This window comes from Amblyomma maculatum, chromosome 1, assembly GCF_055883805.1.
Source record: "Amblyomma maculatum isolate TAMU_Amacu chromosome 1, ASM5588380v1, whole genome shotgun sequence".
Taxonomy (NCBI): domain Eukaryota; kingdom Metazoa; phylum Arthropoda; class Arachnida; order Ixodida; family Ixodidae; genus Amblyomma; species Amblyomma maculatum.
In genome coordinates this window covers 408,040,640-408,059,506 of record NC_139344.1, presented here as the reverse complement: position 1 = coordinate 408,059,506, position 18,867 = coordinate 408,040,640, and the positions used below count along the sequence as shown (strand labels likewise).

The window sequence follows — 18,867 nt, the reverse complement described above, 5'->3', positions numbered from 1 at the left end:
AAAAACTATACCCGTGTGCAGCCTCCGGATAGATTAAGGTCCCGCTTTAATCATCACAAAGCAGTTTACATGAGTTTCTATAATATGCCTTATGGCAATTAGCTTGCGTAAAAAAAAAAGAGTAACATTCGGCCGTACATAACCAACAATAAAGTATTTTGCTCTTCATTCTTTCTGGATGCTATTGAGCTCTGGAACAAACTGCCCGCTCATGTTGCTGAGTGTGCGGGTGTAGCTGCATCAGTGAATGCACTAGGCAGCGCTGATTAGATTCCTGTCGATGTGCGTGTATATAACGTGTGTATATATATTTTAGTATAGCAGGTGACTGTATTGCGGGGTTGTGTTGCGTTTTTGTGCTCTCTTGCATAGAAGTGATTTGTTCATTTCTGTGTATATATTTGTTTTTCCCTCCCTGTAATGACCCTCAATCTCGACAGGTTTCGCAGCCATCGCAGACTCGCGTTGTATTGTTTGGTATCAACTGTTTGGCCACCGTAACGGAAGTCGGAATATGCTCGAAGACGGCTGTCACTGCTTGAACTTCAATCGTACTGCAATCGCGTTTGCGGAAGATGTTTGCCAAGTTTGTTTCGATAAATTTTTTTCTCGCGCCCGTCTTGTCAAGATATTGATGCGAAAATAAAGCAAGGGGGCAGAAGGGGAGGGGGGAGGGGGAGGTATTTTAAATTTTCGAATCTAAGCACCCTCCCTCCCCTCCCCGACTGTCATCAGGTGAAAAAAGGGGTGTTTATAAACGAGTAAATACGGTTCTCTCTCATTTGGAACTTGAGACAATTTTCAGACTCAACTCCTTACGAAAAATGGACCAATTTTGCAGATGTGTTCGCATGGGCCGCGGTGCAGCTTGGAGACAACCTCATCGAGAGCGACAATTTAACTTGGACGGTAAGTTTGACGCTCGCCCTGTTCTCATCTACGGAAGTATTCTATCTCGTGGAATACATTGTACGCTGAACAAAATAGACATTAGCAGCCTAAACAGGCGCTACTGACAGTAAGGACTCAATTTCTGACTTGCGAGCCCTTGGAGTATCGTTGATGGCTCAAATTTATAAATTACGAAAAAAAAAATAACTACTGCAGTGCTGGAGAACCTCCACTTTCGGGTAAGGAAAATAGTTGCACGTTTTCATGGTCTCGTCTTTTGCTTATTTGATATTTGTACTGCTTTCCAGCAGCGCAAAAATAGCGCAGATTAACTAAAAACAGCCAAATGATTCAACCAATTCCTGACACGATGGTGTGTAATCGTCGAGGTAGCTGCAATATAGAGAGTCTCTACGTGACGTAACAAATCTACGCTTTGAGTAACCGAGGCTGCGTAGAATGGGAGATGCGATTTCCTGCGGTATACAGTGTTTAAACGGCAAATAAAAGCGGCTCAATCTGATTGAAGTAAAAAAGTATTTTATTGTTTTTTTTTTTTGCGGCTACGTGCTTCTTTATTTCAACAGTTGAAGAGGCAGATACGGGTGGAATAGTTGAAATTAAAGATTGAACACTATTGCGCTGCCAATACATTCAAAATGGCTGCGTATACATCTAGGACTCCGAGATTATTTATCGGTGTAGACTGGCTCCTAAAATGTGAAGCCAAAACGAAAGCTTTTTTTTACCCAATATTCTAGAGAAATATAGTTCGTTTCAAAGTTGCCTTTTGTTCGCCGTTGAATTCAGAGGGTACCTTGCACCGCCACTCACGTTCAAACACACATCCTGGGGTCATTTTTGATTCTTTACATCACATGTCCAATCTAGAAAGCCAATCCACACTATTTAATTCAAAAGTAAATTCTTGCTTTTTGATCTAAAAGTATGAGCGACAAATGTTCCTGTTGGTGCAGGACAAAATGAACATAGCCCCGAAGAGCGAGGAGAATAGCGTTTGACCGCAGTAAGCGAAAGGATTGGCCCTCGTGTCGCTTTCAAACAAGCTTGACGGCCTTGCAGTCACGTTGCTCCACTCACCTGCTTTTCCCAGGATGAGCGAGTTCTCGTCGACGTGGAATCGCAGACCGAGACGCGCTCCGACGCCGAATACCTGAGGATCATGTTTCGAGTGTTTCCTTGTCTGGTCAGCCTTTGTATGATGCAGCCATTCCTTGTAAAGAAGACCACCTCAGAGCTATGCACGGGGACCAAGGTAAGTTGGAAAATGGCTGCTGTATGCTTGTTGTCTCAAGAGCGGCCATATTGGTGGACACTTCTTAAGGAAGAGGGCGGTGGAGGCAGCTCTATATTTTTTGCCTTTAATTTGGCCGCGTGCTTCATTTTATGTATCATGCCCTTTGCCTCGCTCATCTCACAACAGCGTTTTCCTGCACAAAACGCCAGCCATTCGCTTCTTGTATGCCTGTACGGTGATTTGCGGTCAACAGCCCGCGCATCACCGGAATATATTCTACGACTCAACATCCGCATTGAAGACCTTATAAACATAGATGAAATAATGCATATGCGAGCACTTGTACTTTTGCTACCGGAAGCGTTCTAGCACGGCTACACCATCTGTCGTCAATCTGTGGACACCCAGCCATTGCGGTATAGCTGGAATTAAACGCGCTGATGCGGAAGCTAAGCTGGCTCACGCTGATCGAGCGTCTAATTATAGTTGTGGAAAAGAGGCGATGCAGCCTTACTGGATCAACAAATGCAGGCTGCCATGCAGATGCTCTGGAACCATGTGAGCCATCATCAGGACAGCGTCTCTCGGTTTGATGCTGGTTTACGACTTTAACTATACATGCAATGTTATGGGACTTGAGAAAACTGTTCTGTCGGTTACGGTTTTGCGTCCCGTACATGAAAGGCTACCCACAAAATCGGAGTTGAAGCTAGCCCGAGCTGCTTCAACTGCAATATTCGTGACATAATTCATCGTTTTGTGTTTCCGACTGCCCTCACTGCCTGATACGAGGAGGGCGCTGGAAACTACTCTTAGTCAGTAAGGCAGCTACTCTCTCTCCTAGGAAGCTTAAGTTCAGGGCGAAACTGACTGATGACCGGTGTGTGATGGAGGCTCTTTTCAAGTTTTTGTGTGAAACAGGCCTCAATTCCTGTCTATGACGCTTGCGTGTGCTATGATGTTTGCACCTACATGATCTTTAGTGGGAACCATACACGAGCTGAACCGCTTGTGCCGAGACATTTGTTTACTTTCACTTCTTTCTGCAGCAGTTCGTGGTGTGTGTGCATACGCGTTTGTGCCGTCATATGAGAGTACGCAGAGCTGTTCTCTTAGACTGTACGTTTGTGCGCGCAAGACTGCGCATATGCTACACGTCGACTTTACTTCAGTCGAGTACCAGCCAGCGTGTGCGCGTGGTCTCCTCTATAACCCGCACCACCCCAAGCCATTCACTATACTATGACATCACTTAACCCCCTTCTTTCCCCAAATCTCCTATCAGTTTCAGTTTGAACATTCCCCAATGTGGAGTAGCAGGAAGTCAAGGTCACTTTATTGCCAGCTGGCGTTTCCACCTTCATATTCAATAAACCATTTCCTCTCTAATATTTGGGGCAAGTTGAAGGGTAGCTTGCGATAGGCATTGGAACCGATGACTTATGCACCTCCGGCTGTTTGCTGTTCGTTGTAAGTGTAGATGTCCACCGACCAAGTGTGACAGATATTGCGCCTCCTTTTCCAGACAACCAAACCAACGAAAGACGTAAAACACTTTTGCTAAACTATGTGCCACTCTCTGAATGGAAAAAAAAATTCGCAGAATGAAAAGTCAATTTAGACGCGCTATGAGAAGCTTAAGCGTCCTCGTAAATTTAAACAAGGCTTAGCCCCAGTGAAACAAACTCACCGCTCTTCAAAGCCTGATGAGATCAACTGGAGCATTTCTTGTGTCTTCGTAGTTAAAAATTTGTTAATACTGGTTTGCGATAATATAGATATTTGTCTGGAACAACAAAGTGCGGATCCAAGAGTCGTAGAGCGTCTTTAAAAAAGAGCTGATCGAGCTGTTGGTACCAAGCTACAATTTACGCTGTTCTATTTTACTGGACTTAAAATATATATAACTCTCGGGAATTGCATGTGGCAGTAGGACTAATGCTGCGTCCCTAGACGTGCCTCAGCGAACGACATCAGCATTTTCTCACGCGCTATTTCCCATGGTGCTTTGCGTCTGCAGTTGGCGAGAAATATGATACAGCAATTGATCACGTGATATCTTTCAAGGCCGGTAAATAAAGCTATGTAAATGGTGGCTTGCGGCAAAAACCGCAGCCAGCTGTTTTTTACGACAATGTACAGCTTTTGAACTTGCACTTTGCTCATTAAGGCAATAGCTAAGAAGGTAGCTAGTTAGTCATCACTGATTATTACTTTTTATAAAGAAGGAAATGCTGCGACAACGCCACAGGACTCTCAGTTCGTCTCATTCTACTAGAATACTCCTTTATTTAAACCTTGGTCACAGTTAGTTGGAATACCTAGCTTATACAGTGAACCAGAAGTTGCTCAGGGACCATCTAAATTCTTAATCACCCTAACCGCGCCCACTACAGGGCTACGATCACTTAGCTAGCCGTTTAGGCCTGGCGCGTGCTAACTGCGGCCAGCGGTTCACCGCAAAGTTAATAATTTCCTCCGCCCATCTTATTTTCCACCGTTTCCTGCAATGCTTGCCTTATCTTGGTGTCTAGCCGGTTACCCTTATCCATCAGGCTAACCGATACCGTACCAAATTAGAGCTACCATCTGAACCTTAAGTGCGAAAATTCCGCCTTGCAATAAGCAAGTGAGGTACCGCTAACTCATGCTACTGTTTCATTGGCGCGACCTTTGGAACGAGTGTTGTTGGGGCGGCGAATCATTGATTTTGGATAGTATCTGTAAAAGATATCGGCTTCCTGGCTCAATGTATATACGCCCTGTTTTCGTACAAAAAAATTCCGTGCCAGCGCACTACCGTCGAGTTGCAAAGATGGACAAATTTTCCCAGCATGGCGTTATATCAGTTTTATTATTGACGTCAGTATCGGCTAACCATCGCGTATTCAATAAAAACTGCAATTCTAGTGATTCGTATTAACCAGTTTTTTGCAATACCGATGTCTTGAGCGCGTTCATGCGCTGGCTCGAGAACTCTCTACCCGAGCCCCGGATGATCAGGCACCCAACTCCGCGCAGGAGGCCGCATCGGTCCTTTCTACATACCACCAAATCACCACATTCTACAAACACAAGCGCATGACACTGCCACCACCCCACAGCACCTTGTCACCCTTATCCAGTGCTACATGGCGACAATTGCAGACGAATTGTTTCATTTCCCCTACCGTCTCTCATGCCTTCACCCTGGCTTGCCCCCTCACTGCGACACCTGTGGCGAGCCAAAATCCTCACTTTTCCACTACCTGTGCCACTAATCCACTAATCCACTTTTCCACTAATGTCCTTCCCCCCCAGGCAGTGCCCCCCCCCCCCCCCATCCCACCTTTTCTTCCTGGGAGGCTGCTTTGCGGACAGCTCAACCCGCCGGTCAGAAATGGCTGGTCGATCGGGCTCTATGTGAAGCCAAAGACCGTGGACTCCTGGACTAGTAGGAGACCACCCTGGAAGACTTTTTTTTTTATTAAATAAAGTTGTTTCCATCCATCCATCTTGCCACGATGTTGCAAAAATTGCACTTATCAAAGCAGGAAATGTTCTCCATGATTGCATTAAAAACGTGCAATAAGAAAAATTACTTAAGCTTCTTACCTCGAACATACAGGACAAATATTTAGGCAGCTAAAAATGGTTAAAGCAACATCTTTGTACAACTACAGGCTATTTCCATTATATAAACAAGGCATCACTAAAAAGGACAACACACTAACACTCATAGCAGTGCTTCAAGACAAAACACATACGACACCCGTAACCCGGAGCATTGGCACGTTAAAGCCTGCCGGGCGAACTATGGCATGCAGATGCTTCGCTTCAGGCTTCCTATCACATTAAATCAATACTTTCCTAATAGTGGTCAAGATTTCTCTCTTCCTCACATTAAATAATTCTGCGAAATGTGTCTATGAATACATATTTTCAAATTAAGTGTTGTATCTTGCAGCGTGTCCCAGTATTATTTTCATGTATTTTTCTTGATTTACCTTGTCTATTTTGTGATATAATTATTTCTCCATTGATTATTTATTCATTGTGTAAGCGTGACTTCTCTGCTGTGAAATGCCGTTATATACAGGAGCAGCCACCCCGTCAAGCTGCTCTCGAAGCAGCTTTCTAGCGGCTGCTCCTTTTCTTTCCTTGTATTAAAGGAAAAATAAATTATTATTATTATTATTATTATTATTATTATTATTATTATTATTATTATCATTATTATTATTATTATTATTATTATTATTATTATTATTATTATTATTATTATTATTATTATTATTATTATTATTATTATTATTATTATTATTATTATTATATTATCGTTATTGGCCAGTTTCGCCTGCAACGTTTTGTCCGTCTGCAGGAGCTGATGGTGGCCAACGGCCTGGCCGAGTTCCTGTGGTGGCTGGGCAGCTTCTGCTGGTCCTTCATCATGCTGCTGGCGGGCGCGCTGCCCGTGCTCACGCTCACCAAGACGCATGCCTTGCTGCCCCATGCCAACGTGCTGCTGCTATTCTTCGGCACTCTGCTGCACTGCATCTTGAGCGCCCTCTACTGCCTGCTGGTCGCTACGCTGGTACCCCGACGTGAGTATAGCGGAAAGAAACGGCGGCGTCTGCCTAGTACATGCGATCGCTGTGAATATGTCATTCCGCCGTCGGCGTGTCACGAGACTTTCCCTCTTCCACATGTGCCGGCTGCCCGGCAGCAGGGCGACAGCAGGGCGAGGCTGCCATGGTCACATGTCCTTCGCCTGGTGAAATTATATGATTGCGGTGCCTGTGGGCGCAGCACAGACGCGTATTTTTCGGATGAGGCACGAGGTGGCCCCAGTAAGCACCGCAATGTGTCTGGTATGATGAGGTTTTAAAAATTCCGCGAATTGGCTTGGTATCACGCCCACCTGCATGTTTGTGTGCGTGCGTGCCTGGGTGCCCGTGTGATCTATTTAATGGAACCGTGGACTTTCGTTGCTTTCGTTGCGCGAAATCCTCGCAAGAACTTCATTTTTGAACGACAATCTATTATTGAACACGGATGCCAAAAAAAAAAAAAAAAAAATCACTGCTTGAGTAGAAGCAGTTTGCAAATACTCAAGGTCGACGTCATCTCCTTTGTGACCATAAATAAAAAGACTAGCGCAAATAACACAGACGCAGACATAGGCGAAGACAGGACGAGCGCTAAACATCAACTGAGGATTTATTTGCAATAAAGGTAACATAAAAGCACTTGGTGGCACATGCGCACTCTAGTCAAAAGCAACAATCAAAAACTAATCAAAAGGGGGCAAACTGTTTCTTAGGTACACTTTTTCTTTTTCTGAAAGGGTGATTGAAGGCGCACTGACACACTTATCGCCTTCCCTGCTAATGTGACATGTTTCACATATCTCACGCCCTAACCTTGTGCCTCCCCTACCAAGCACACACGTGGCATCAAACGCCGGCACGCACCCGCAACGCTTACAATGATTGGCCAAATGGCCGCCCCCCGCCAATGAATCCACCACCGAACAGTGCTCTCGTAATCGATCATTAAGGCAGCGACCAGACTGCCCCACGTAGCATCTACACCAGGAGAGAGGTATGCGGTAAACGACGCCGGCAATGCAGGATACAAACTTGCGCTCGTGTCTGCTTTGACTCCTTTGTGACGTTGTGACCTTTCAGACGTTAGCGGTGGAAGTTTTCGCTTAAGTGTTATTGTTAAAATTTCTGATGAAATAATAACGATAATATTTTATTTAGTGCGAGAGTATTTATCCAGCCACCGTAATCTGAGCAAGAGAATTGTCGTCAACGATTAGCCTATAGTTTCCGTAGCAGCAGTGTTTACCTGGAGTGCATATAGCTTCCACCTGCCGAACTTTGTTGAAGACATTCGAACCCAGGAACCCCTCATGGGACGGTTATACAGAACTTCGCAGCTATCGTGACGTTTTGTTCGACTTTCGAGGTAGGTGTGTGTACCTCTTCTTCTTGTCCTGCGTTTTTCTTGGCTGTTACATTTTTGTAAGCACTTTGCTTCAGCCCGCTACCGCACGTGTTAAACTGCAACAGACGCTCGCGCCGTACATTGCGCGTCGTCGCTTCCATAAACTTCCATCTGCGCACAGGATATTTCGCATGTCCTCACCGATTTACCTGCATCAGAACCGTACCTTCTTTAAGTGCGTATGCTCTTCTTATGTTTGGCGACTTTTGTCGGTTGGTCGGGCTCCAAATTCAAGGGGGTCAATATTGGACAAATTAGGGGGGGGGGGGGGGGGCAGGCAATTGGTTCAAAACTGGGGTCTAATCGCGGGTCCCCCGAGCTTCGGACCGGTGCTAAATGGTTCGTTGGCTTAATGCACACAAATCTGCTAGTCGAGTCGAGCTTTAAAATATGTGAGGGAATCGCATCGATGACCTCTTGTCATTGGAATCGTAACGGGGGTGTAACTTCGGAAAGCGTGGGCAATAAACTGCTGAATTGGTTTAGAGAAATGAAATACGCATGTTTCTGGCACTTCTATGGAGACCACAACCGCGCCGTAAGGGAAGAGAGGAGTCGGGAGTGAAAGAAAGAAGAGAGAAAGAGGTATCGTAGTGGATGGCTCCGCAATAATTTCGATCGCCTGGGAATTTTTAACGTGCAGGGAGGGTGGCTAGTCCTGGCCCTGAATGGGCTGGGATAGCTAGGTCACCGTCGCTTGCGGCAGCAGCTAGCCTGCCACCGAATTTTTATCTGTTGTAGGCCATCATTGCACCCGCTACCACTTCAATGGGGGACGACGACTGTTGTGGCGCGCGTCTTTTTCTCCCCCTTCTTTTTCTTCTTCTCTACTTTCTCTTCTGTTGTTATTTTTGCGGCTGTAGTAACAAGGAAAAGAAAATGCACGGGTCCGCAACTGGCTCTGTAGCTGAGCCACCTCTGCTGCCTCGTGCAGACAGAAGAGAATTTGATTTGATTTATTTATAGGAAGGGAAAGGCGCAGTAACTGTCTCACTTGTTTTCTGTGGACACCGCAACCGCGCCGTAAGGGAAGGGAGGAAGATGGGAGTGAAAGTGGAAAGAGAGAAAGAGGAGCCGTAGTGGAGGGCTACGGAGTAATTTTGACCACCTGGGGATGTTTAACGTGCGCTGACATCGCACAGCACACGGACGCCTCTTCGTTTCGCCTCCATCGAAAGCAAGCCGCCGAGGTCGGGTTCGAACTCGGGTACTCCGGCACAGTAGTCGGGCGTCTTACCACTGCACCACCCCGGCGGGGAGACAGAAGAGAAAATAGACAAAAAATTACCGACGATTACGTTACTTCCTAATGCGAAATTTGAGCGCAGCAAAATAAGCTGTTTCACCTTTTCGATAGATTGAGGCAAAGAAATCGAGCAACACATGTATGCGCTATCACAGAATTTTTTTTTTATTTTTCACACGTATTGCTTTAACAAAGACTCCACTAACAGTTCTTGACAATCATGAAGGAAGCTTTGTGGTCGGAGAAATAGACTGATATATGTTCGACTTGGTACACCAATGCTTGATTCTCAAAGACGAGATATATACAAGTGCCTTGCGAGGTTGTCACAGCCGTGGGACGCGTTACGAGCGAGAGGAACGGGATGTTCTCCAGCATAAGTGGGGAGAAATTCCTGTTTGTCTTTATGTCAACATTCGTCTCGCTCATGGCTCAGAAAGAAGTGGCAGATAATTTCGCAGTGGCGAACGGCAGCGGCAATTTCGGCTCGGGCGGTGCACATATACAGATCCGCCGCCACCTCTGATTGCCACCGCACAGGGGTTGCATTGGAGGAGGAGCGAAGAAAGGAATTAAGTTCGAGCCGGTGCTTTGACAACTGGAGACTCGCAGGAAGAGGGGGGAGGGGGGCGGCGTGTACGCCCAGCGGCAAACGATGGGGCAGAAGCGCGCGCAGCAAGCGGACAACGCGATAAAGGGAGGAGGGAAGAGATAGCAGCGACTGACTGATGCTGCTGACGCCGATAGTGAGTCAACCCCAGCTGCGGAGTTGGTTTCAGGGACAACGCCGCCGATGCCGACGCAAACAATATGATACCCTCGCTTCCGCAGCGCCAAGAACCAGGTCTAGCCGTGGGAAGGTGGTCCCGTATTCGTCGACGTGCCGGTCCCTACGTGAAATAACCGGCGCGTCGGCAACTGAAAAGCACCCTATCCGCCACACAGGAACAGGGGGGGAGGGGGGGGACCCTCCCCTCCTCTTTCTGCATGGCGGCGACGGTGTTCTATGCAGTCACGTTATCTTGACTCTCTAGCGGCGTCAGCGGCATCCAGCGGTATCAGTCGGTCGCTGCTAGCGCTGGGGGGATGAAAGGGGGGCGGAGCTGGTTACGAGGCCGACGACGACGCCGACGCCGACGCGAAACCCAGGAACGGACGCCAAAGAGCTGCGCTCTAAAAACAAAAGGAAGAGGGAGAGGAAGACGCGCGCCGCAACAACAGCCATCGTCCTCCACCGAAACGGTGGAGGGTGCAATGACGGCTTACAACAGATAAAAATTCTGTGGCAGGCCAGCCCCCGCCGCAAGCGGCGATGACCCATCTGTCTCAGCTCCATCAGGGGAATACCTGTCCCAGCCCCATCAGGAGAGTACTTGCCCACCTTTCTTCTGTCCGCACGAGGCAGTGGAGGTGGCTGAGCTACAGAGCCAGTAGCAGGCCCATGCATTTTCTTTTCCTTCTTCCTACAGCCACAACAACAGCCACAGAAGCCTGCCCTTCCCCTCCTATCATTTGCCTCTTATCGGCGTTTGTTGCAGTGCTACAAAAATTATAAAAACGCGGCTGAAAGAACAAAGCAAGTTTGCAAACTCAGTCGACACAATATGCATATGTTTGAAAATCTATTTCGTGCTTTCGTTCAGAGCGCCCATTTCGACATGCGACTTACGGCTGTTTTTCTGAATACCAGCATTATACTAGGTTGGCAAGAAAAATTAGAGGGTATTTTAGATGTCTCTTACGAGGAGAACGGCAAAACGCCCCCATTTCCTCTCCTATCGTTTGCCTTTCATCGGCGCTCGTCAGCGCACATTAAAGATCCCCAGGTGGTCGAAATTACTCTGTAGCCCTCCACTGCGGCTCCTCTTTCTCTCTATCCACGTTCACTCCCACCTTCCTCCCTTCCCTTACGGCGTGGTTCAGGTGTCCACAGCTGCAAGTGTGACAGATACTGCGCCTTTCCCTTCCTATGAACCCCTTATCGGCGCTCGTTGCAGTGCAACATATAATTATAATTGATTTAAAGGAAAGGCGCAGTATTTGTCACACACTCCGGCAAGTGTGAGTCTGGACGGTTCACCATCGCTTCTGTCGCGTGGAGTTTTTGGTGGACATTAAAGTGTGGGATTGCAGATGACAGGAACGCTGAACAACGCATGTCGCAGAATCTCGCGAAATATGACAGATCTCGCGCACTACTATCGCGCACGGGATTTCGTTCCATGAGCCAGAAAGGTTTTCGCCTTAATAGATTGTATGGGTGCCCTATGTTGTGCCGTAGGAGTAACGCCCGTAGCTCATGTCCCCCGCTTTGTGAACGAGAGCTCCGTGCTCCCTTGACGGTAACGATGAAACTGAGTCAGTGTCGAAGAGATGAACAAACTCGTCTTTATGCATTATAGACAGAACATATTTACAGCAAATCGGCACGGGGGCTGAGGACTACCAGCTATACGCAGCTGTAGTCGCTTAGCGACGGCCAGGGAGACTACGACGCGTCCCCTCCGAACGGCACGACACTCGATGAACGCTCGTTAGGTCTCCATCTCCGGAGGCAGTCCGGTCGTTTATATAACATGGAAAAGTCGTTAGCACTCAAAATTTCCAATCCGGAGGTAACACGCGATGGCGGCCCGAGCCATGATTCCGTTCTCTCAACGTGTGTGTGTGCGTGAAAAAATGTAAAAAAAAAATGTCGAGGATTACGTTACTTCCTAACGCGAAATTTGAGCGCAGCTCATCAGCTGTTTCACCTTTTTGATAGGTTTAGGCAAAGATTTCGAGACATGTATGTACAATTACAGACAAGTTTTTATTTTTCACGCGTATTCTTTGAAGAAACACTCAACTAACAGTTCTTGACAGTCACGAAAGAAGTTTTGTGGTCGGCGAAATGAAGAGAGCAATTAAGTTATCGGGAGGTTGCAGGAAGCAGCACGTGGGCATCTAGTAACGTTGCGGGCGAAGAGATAGCAGCGACTGACTGATGCCGCTGACGCCGCTAGCGAGTGAAGCGAACGTAGCTGTGCGTTTTTGCTTCATATGCACGCACCGTGATCCGCTGATAGCGAGCCGGTGGTTCGGCAACCGGGGAACACCGTCGCCGCCACGCAGGATGAGGAGGGGGGGGGGGGGGATATACACAGTGGCGAACGAGGGTGGCTGGAGCGCGCGCAGCAATCAGATAACACGCGCGGTCGCCGCCAAGGAGGAAGAGGGGGGGGGGGGCTGAGCTGGGTGGCTGAAAGGGGGGCGGAGCTGGTTACGAGGGTGGACAACGACGACTGCGCCGCCGTCGAGTGCGACGCCGACAACGACGCGAAACGCAGGAACGGGCGCCTAAGAGCTACACTCTAAAACTTTATTCGGTAGAGATTAGAAAGAGAGATGTGTAGGTGGGGTCCCTAGTCCGGGACTCCAGCGGCTGCCGCTGCTATCCGCGCCCTTGTCACGAGGGCCCGTTAGGCCTCTAGTCCAGAGCTGGATAGGGCAGCCTCCCACCCCTGAATTTTTGGCACTGCATTTGGGTCATCTGGAGGATTGTGGGGGCAGGTCCACACCACGTGATGCAGGCCTGCCTTCTCCCAGCAATATTTACATTTGGGGTCGCAGAACCCGGGGTGTATTGTGTTTAAACTGGCTGGTGTGTTATATGTAGCTGTCTGTAGGCGTCGCCATCTAACTTCCTCCGCATTGGAGAGCTCCTTGGCTGGGGGTGGATATTTTCTACGAGTCTGCTGTGCTGTAACCTCTCCGCGTACGTCGCCAGATGACCGGGATAGGGGGGTGTGGAGGATAGAGGGGTCGAGTCCCGGGGGAGGAGACCTCGGGCAGCGGCATGGGCGCACTCTTTCCCTTCCATGCCTTGATATCCCAGTGTCTAGACAAGACATTTGTCTTGTTCGGGGTGTCCATGATATTTCAATATTCTGGCAGCCTGGGGACATGTTCGTCCTTTGATGTAGTTGCGGTAGGCAGCCGTATAATCTGCGATTATATAGGCGCAGGTGGTATGCGTGGCGGCTAAAGCAATGGCCACCTCCTCCGCCATTTCTATATTGTCATCGCAGACAGTACGGCATCAAACAGTTGTTGTTGGTGAATCACAACCGCTAGTGTATCCCGCTTTTGACTTCGCTGCATCTATGTAGTAAGATTCAGTGCCTGTCCCGTTCTTTTCCTGAATGTATTTAGCCCGCGCCTTCCGGCGCCCTTGGTGGAACAAAGGATGTATCTTGTGGGGTAGGGGATTGGCTTTGATGGACTTTGACCAGCCTGGCGGTATAGCCTGTTTTTGTAGGAGGGCCCTTGCGGGCTAGTCAGGTTAAGGTCCATAAGAACGGTCTGGCCCGTGCGGGTTGCTGCTGGTCGATTAATCTGGGTGGCGCGTTGGGCGGCAAAGAGTTCCTCGGCTGTATTGTGCACCCCTAATTGCAAACGGTGTTCTGTGGAAGTCCTTTGGGGCAGGCCCAGCGCCTTTTTAGCTGCGTTTCGTACAATGACGCAAATGTTCTTATAGGCTCCCGTTTTTAGGTGCAAATACGCTGTCGAATATACAGTTCTGTTAATGACCAATGCTTGAAATAGGCGCAGGGTGTCTTGTTCGAGCATGCCCTTGTTGTTGGTAGTGACCCTGGTGTCACGAAATCGGCGCACATTTTCATCAAGCCGGTACGGCGCGAGGCCCCCGCAGCGTCACGTGCAAAAGCATGAAGAGAAAAGCCTCCTTCCCCGCGCGGGAGAGCGCGTAGCTTTGTACGCGTTGCCGTCACCTTCTTTCCCATTGCCCGGGGAGGACGGTGGTTCATCGGACTGGAATACGCCAGAAAATTCCAGAATCTTCTATGGGACCTAGCCAATGACGACGCGCGGCTCGATGGGAGGAGAAGAGAGAGCTATAACCAGCGAAGCTAAGTGTGTGTGCGCGCTAGCTTTGACGCGTGCTAACAAACAGACGCGGCGCGCCCTATTTAAAGCGACCGCGCCGCTTGTTGAGTCAGTCAGACAGTTCGTCAGTGTTTGCGACGTGTTCGCCTGTGCTTCGGCTGGACTCCCGGGGATCACCCGCTGCTGGCAAGCCCACGGACTTACAAGGGAGCGGCGCTCGTCTCGTATGGCGGCCACATCATGACTCTTGAGGCGTCGGACTGCAACAGTGCCCGGTGAACAATTTGGTGTTTGTTTATGTAACTCTCTCGTGTTTCATCTGTTGTAAAGCCTCTATGTTATTGAATACCTGTGTAATTCCATGCTTAGCGTTTGTTATTCTGTGAACCTCTCGTCTGTGCATTTCAAGTGATCTTGTGTGTTCCCTTGTATCGTCTCTTGCTGTGCATAAATTGTGTTTTGTTTGTTACTTCTGACTCCGATCCTTTCTCTGGCTTGAACCGGTGACCGCTGGGCCCCAAACGATCACCCCCTTCTGTTACTATAAGGTAGTTGAATTCCGGCTGCGCTTGCCACGCAAGTCGAGGGCATCTCCTTTGCGACCGGAACAGCTACCCCCACTCACTCAAAGGGTGTCTGGGAGTGTGCGCACCGTTAAGGGCGCATCGTTAATAATACCCTCTAATTATTAACGGGTGACAATTTTTCTGGCAATCGCGACAGGACGTTTGGTGCATTCAAGCTCAGAGGACGGTGAACGAGTTGGAAGAGTTTACGAAGAGGTCGTAAACTGTGTAACAGCAGAGCGATAGCGTGAGGTATCGCGCTAAAACGGTTGTGTAAGGTCCATTTAGAGTGCTATGCATTAGCATTAAGCAGTTCAGATCGAAGATGAATCTCAAAGAGATTATTGCGTTGGGCCTAGAGGAAGGTCTTAAAGGAGCTGAACTGCGAGAATGGGTGAACCGAAAAGAAAGGGAGGTTCTAGAAGAAGCTGAGAAAGAAAGAGAGAGGCAAAGACAAGAACGAGAGAGAGAATGGCTAAGGAAACAAGCTGAGGCAAAGAGACAACGAGGAGAAAGAGAGAGAGAATGGCAGAGGAAACAAGCAGAGGCAAAGAGACAAGAAGAAGAAAGAGAAAAAGAATGGCTGAGGAAGCAGGCAGAAAAAGAAAAAGACTTCTTAAAAGAGAGAGATATCCTTCTCAAATAGCTGGCTGAAGTTCGGCGTTTGAAAGGTATTACCGAGCCTCCGGAGGTTACCTTTCCTTATATTAGAAAATACAGCGAACCAAGCGATACATTGACAGCCAAAAGTACTGTAGAAACTGGCTCCAGCAGCCAGAATGAGGTTGTGGATCAGCGTGTTCCTGCAACAGAAACTTCAGATGACCTAACTGGAGCTCAGAATTCTCAGAAAAATGAGATTGTGCCCTCCGAGACGACAGGTTGCAGAGAAGCTGCAACGGCAACTGTCGAGCCAAAAGGCTCATGCATGTACTCTTCACTTCAAGAGGAAGTGCAATATTATAGCTCCACGTCTGGTCGCATGACTGACGGAAAGGAAGAGCTGTCGAATAACAGCGATGCCGAAAGCTTAGATGGAGCTGATGCTGAGGACAGCATTCTTGCCGAAATGCAAGAACCGGTTTCCAGGAACGGTTCGACTGACGAGGAGGCTTTATTCATTGAAGAGGACGAAATATTTCCATGCGTTGGGAATGACAGTGCAGATAAGAAACGGAAACCGCCAGAAAGAGAAGACTGCACTGCGAGAAAAGAGTTTAACAAAAATTTTAAGCAACAGGATGTAACCAAGAGTGAGGAGAATGAGTCTCTAATTGAAAATGAGTCCTGCTTTAAGAAAGTACGACTGAAGGTCGTAAAGAAAAGAAAGAAAATGGAAAGAATTAAGGGAGAACAAAGTTCTCAAAATTACGTTCCTTTCAGACAACAATGTTCTGATCATGCGGACAAAACTAGATCAAACGTTCCTCAGCCAAAGGTGCGAATAAAAGTGGAAACGAAAAGAAACAAATCCAAACCTGCCAAGTCAGGCAAAGTCAACAGGGAAATGTCTCATAGAAAAAGAAGGAAGAAGCGGCTGAACGACTGGATGCGCAAGCGCATGAAGAGAGGGAGCAGAACTTTTTATTTATTCCAGCGGATGAAGAGGCTCCGGCCCTCCGTCGCTTGGGATGAATGGCGGGTGCCCCGCCTCAGACGCAGGCCGGCAGACGTTGTTGGCCGGCGGCGTCCCAGGCCAGCTGGATGGCGGCTAGCTGGAGCCCAGGGTCCGAGCAGCGCAGCATGGTCTCCCAGAGTTGCGGCGTCAGATTTAGACCCCTCCCGGGAGAAAAGGGGCAGTCCCAGAGGATGTGTTCGAGGGTCCCTCTCGAGTCACAGTTTGCACAGAATTCAGATCTTTCTCCTGGGAGCATATGGCTCACCAGGAGCGGGTGCGGAAATGTCGAGCCGCCCAGACCGAGAAAGAATGAGACGGCCTGCTCGAAGCGCCGCTAGGCAAGGTAGAATTAGTTCTGGCCATGCTTCCGATCGGAAAGCAGAACTCGAGAGTAGAGGGAGGAGCGAGATAAAATCGCGGATGAGAAATATCATTAGAACCAGAAAAGGAGCCAGGACACGCGTAAGAAAGAAGTACCAGTGCTTCGTAAGAAAGAGAACTGGCTCGCTAGGCAGTTTGAGAAGAGCTCAACTGTTCCAAGGAAGAGCCACAAGCCGTTTTTGGAAATATAGGCGAAAGCATGCCGTGGGTTTGTGCGCATCACATTCGAATAACTATGTGTTTCTGTGTTGTTGATTCCTATGTGTATCTGACAACAGTGTGTTACTATGTTTGTGAATATCAGGTACTGATGTGTGAATTTTGTAATGTGTTACTGCGGTTTGTGAAATTTGTGCAATGTGTGTGATGTGGACATTTGCCCCATATACTTGTGAGCGCAAGCATGTGTGCGCGATGTTCGTGGTTGCTGTGAATATTGTGGGACAATATTCTTTAAGGGAGGGGCAGTGTCACGAAATCGGTGCACATTTTCATCAGGCCGGTACGGCGCGAGGCCCGCGCGGCGTCGCGTGGAAAGCATGGAGGGAAAAACCTCCTTTCCCGCACGGGAGAGCGCGTAGCTTTGTACGCGTTGCCGTCACCCTCTTTCCCATTGCCCGGGGAGGACGGTGGTTCATCGGCCTGGAATGTGCCAGACCTTTCGAGAACTTTCTATGGGACCTGGCCAATGACGACGCGCGGCTCGACGGGAGGAGGAGAGAGCGCTATAACCAGCGAAGCTAAGTGTGTGTGCGCGCTAGCTTTGGTGCGTGCTAACAGACATACGCGGCGCGCCCTATTTAAAGAGACCGCACCGCTTAGTCAGTCAGTCAGTTCGTCAGTGGTTACGGCGTGTTCGCCAGTGCTTCGGCTGGACTCCCGGGGATCACCCGCTGCTGGCAAGCCCACGGACCTGCAAGGGAGCGATTATTATAACGGGTGCAATTATTATATTGTCACCCGTTAATAATTAGGGGGTATTATTAACGATGCGCCCTTAACGGTGCGCACACTCCCAGACACCCTTTGAGTGAGTGGGGGTAGCTGTTCCGGTCGCAAAGGAGATGCCCTCGACCTGCGTGGCAAGCTCAGCCGGAATTCAACTACCTTGTAGTGACAGAAAGGGGTAGCCGTTTTGGTGCCCAGCTGTCGCCGGTTCAAACCAGAGTAAGGATCGGAGTCAGAAGTAACAAACAAAACGCAATTTATGCACAGTAAGATACGATACAAAGAAAGACTCAAGCAGGAGGTCCCCCGGACAGTTTATACTTCGGGACCTCCTTGTACTAATAATCCATGTACATGTACCTCACAGTGAAAAATAAAGATGATGATGATGATGATGATGATCACTTGAAATGCACAGACGAGAGGTTCACAGAATACAAACGCTAAGCATGCAACTACAGAATGATTCAATAACATAGAGGCTTTACAACAGATCAAACACGAGAGAGTTACATAAACAAACACCAAATTGTTCACCGGGCACTGTTGCAGTCCGACGCCTCAAGAGTCACGATGTGGCCGCCATACAAGACGAGCGCCGCTCCCTTGCAGGTCCGTGGGCTTGCCAGCAGCGGGTGATCCCCGGGAGTCCAGCCGAAGCACTGGTGAACACACCGTAACCACTGACGTACTGACGTGCGGTCTCTTTAAATAGGGCGCGCCGCGTCTGTCTGTTAGCACGCACCAAAGCTAGCGCGCACACACACTTAGTTTCGCTGGTTATAGCGCTCTCTCCTCCTCCCGTCGAGCCGCGCGTCGTCATTGGCCAGGTCCCATAGAAAGTTCTCGAAAGGTCTGGCACATTCCAGGCCGATGAACCACCGTCCTCCCCGGGCAATGGGAAAGAGGGTGACGGCAACGCGTACGAAGCTACGCGCTCTCCCGCGCGGGGAAGGAGGCTTTTCTCTCCATGCTTTCCACGCGACGCCGCGCGGGCCTCGCGCCGTACCGGCCTGATGAAAACGTGCGCCGATTTCGTGACACCTGGCTATCATACGCCCCACCTGCAGACTGGTGT

General features: G+C 48.8%; 1 protein-coding gene across 1 annotated transcript in view; it reads left to right on the top strand.

Moving 5' to 3' along the window:
* LOC146208839 (phospholipid-transporting ATPase ABCA3-like) overlaps positions 1–18,867 on the top strand; it is a 114,954-nt gene that overhangs the window by 6,703 nt on the left and 89,384 nt on the right. Inside the window, exons 2-4 of the mRNA XM_084579428.1 lie at positions 842–909; positions 2,006–2,167; positions 6,510–6,732. Coding sequence (XP_084435554.1) covers positions 842–909; positions 2,006–2,167; positions 6,510–6,732 — 453 coding nt within the window. The remainder of the gene's footprint in view (positions 1–841; positions 910–2,005; positions 2,168–6,509; positions 6,733–18,867) is intronic.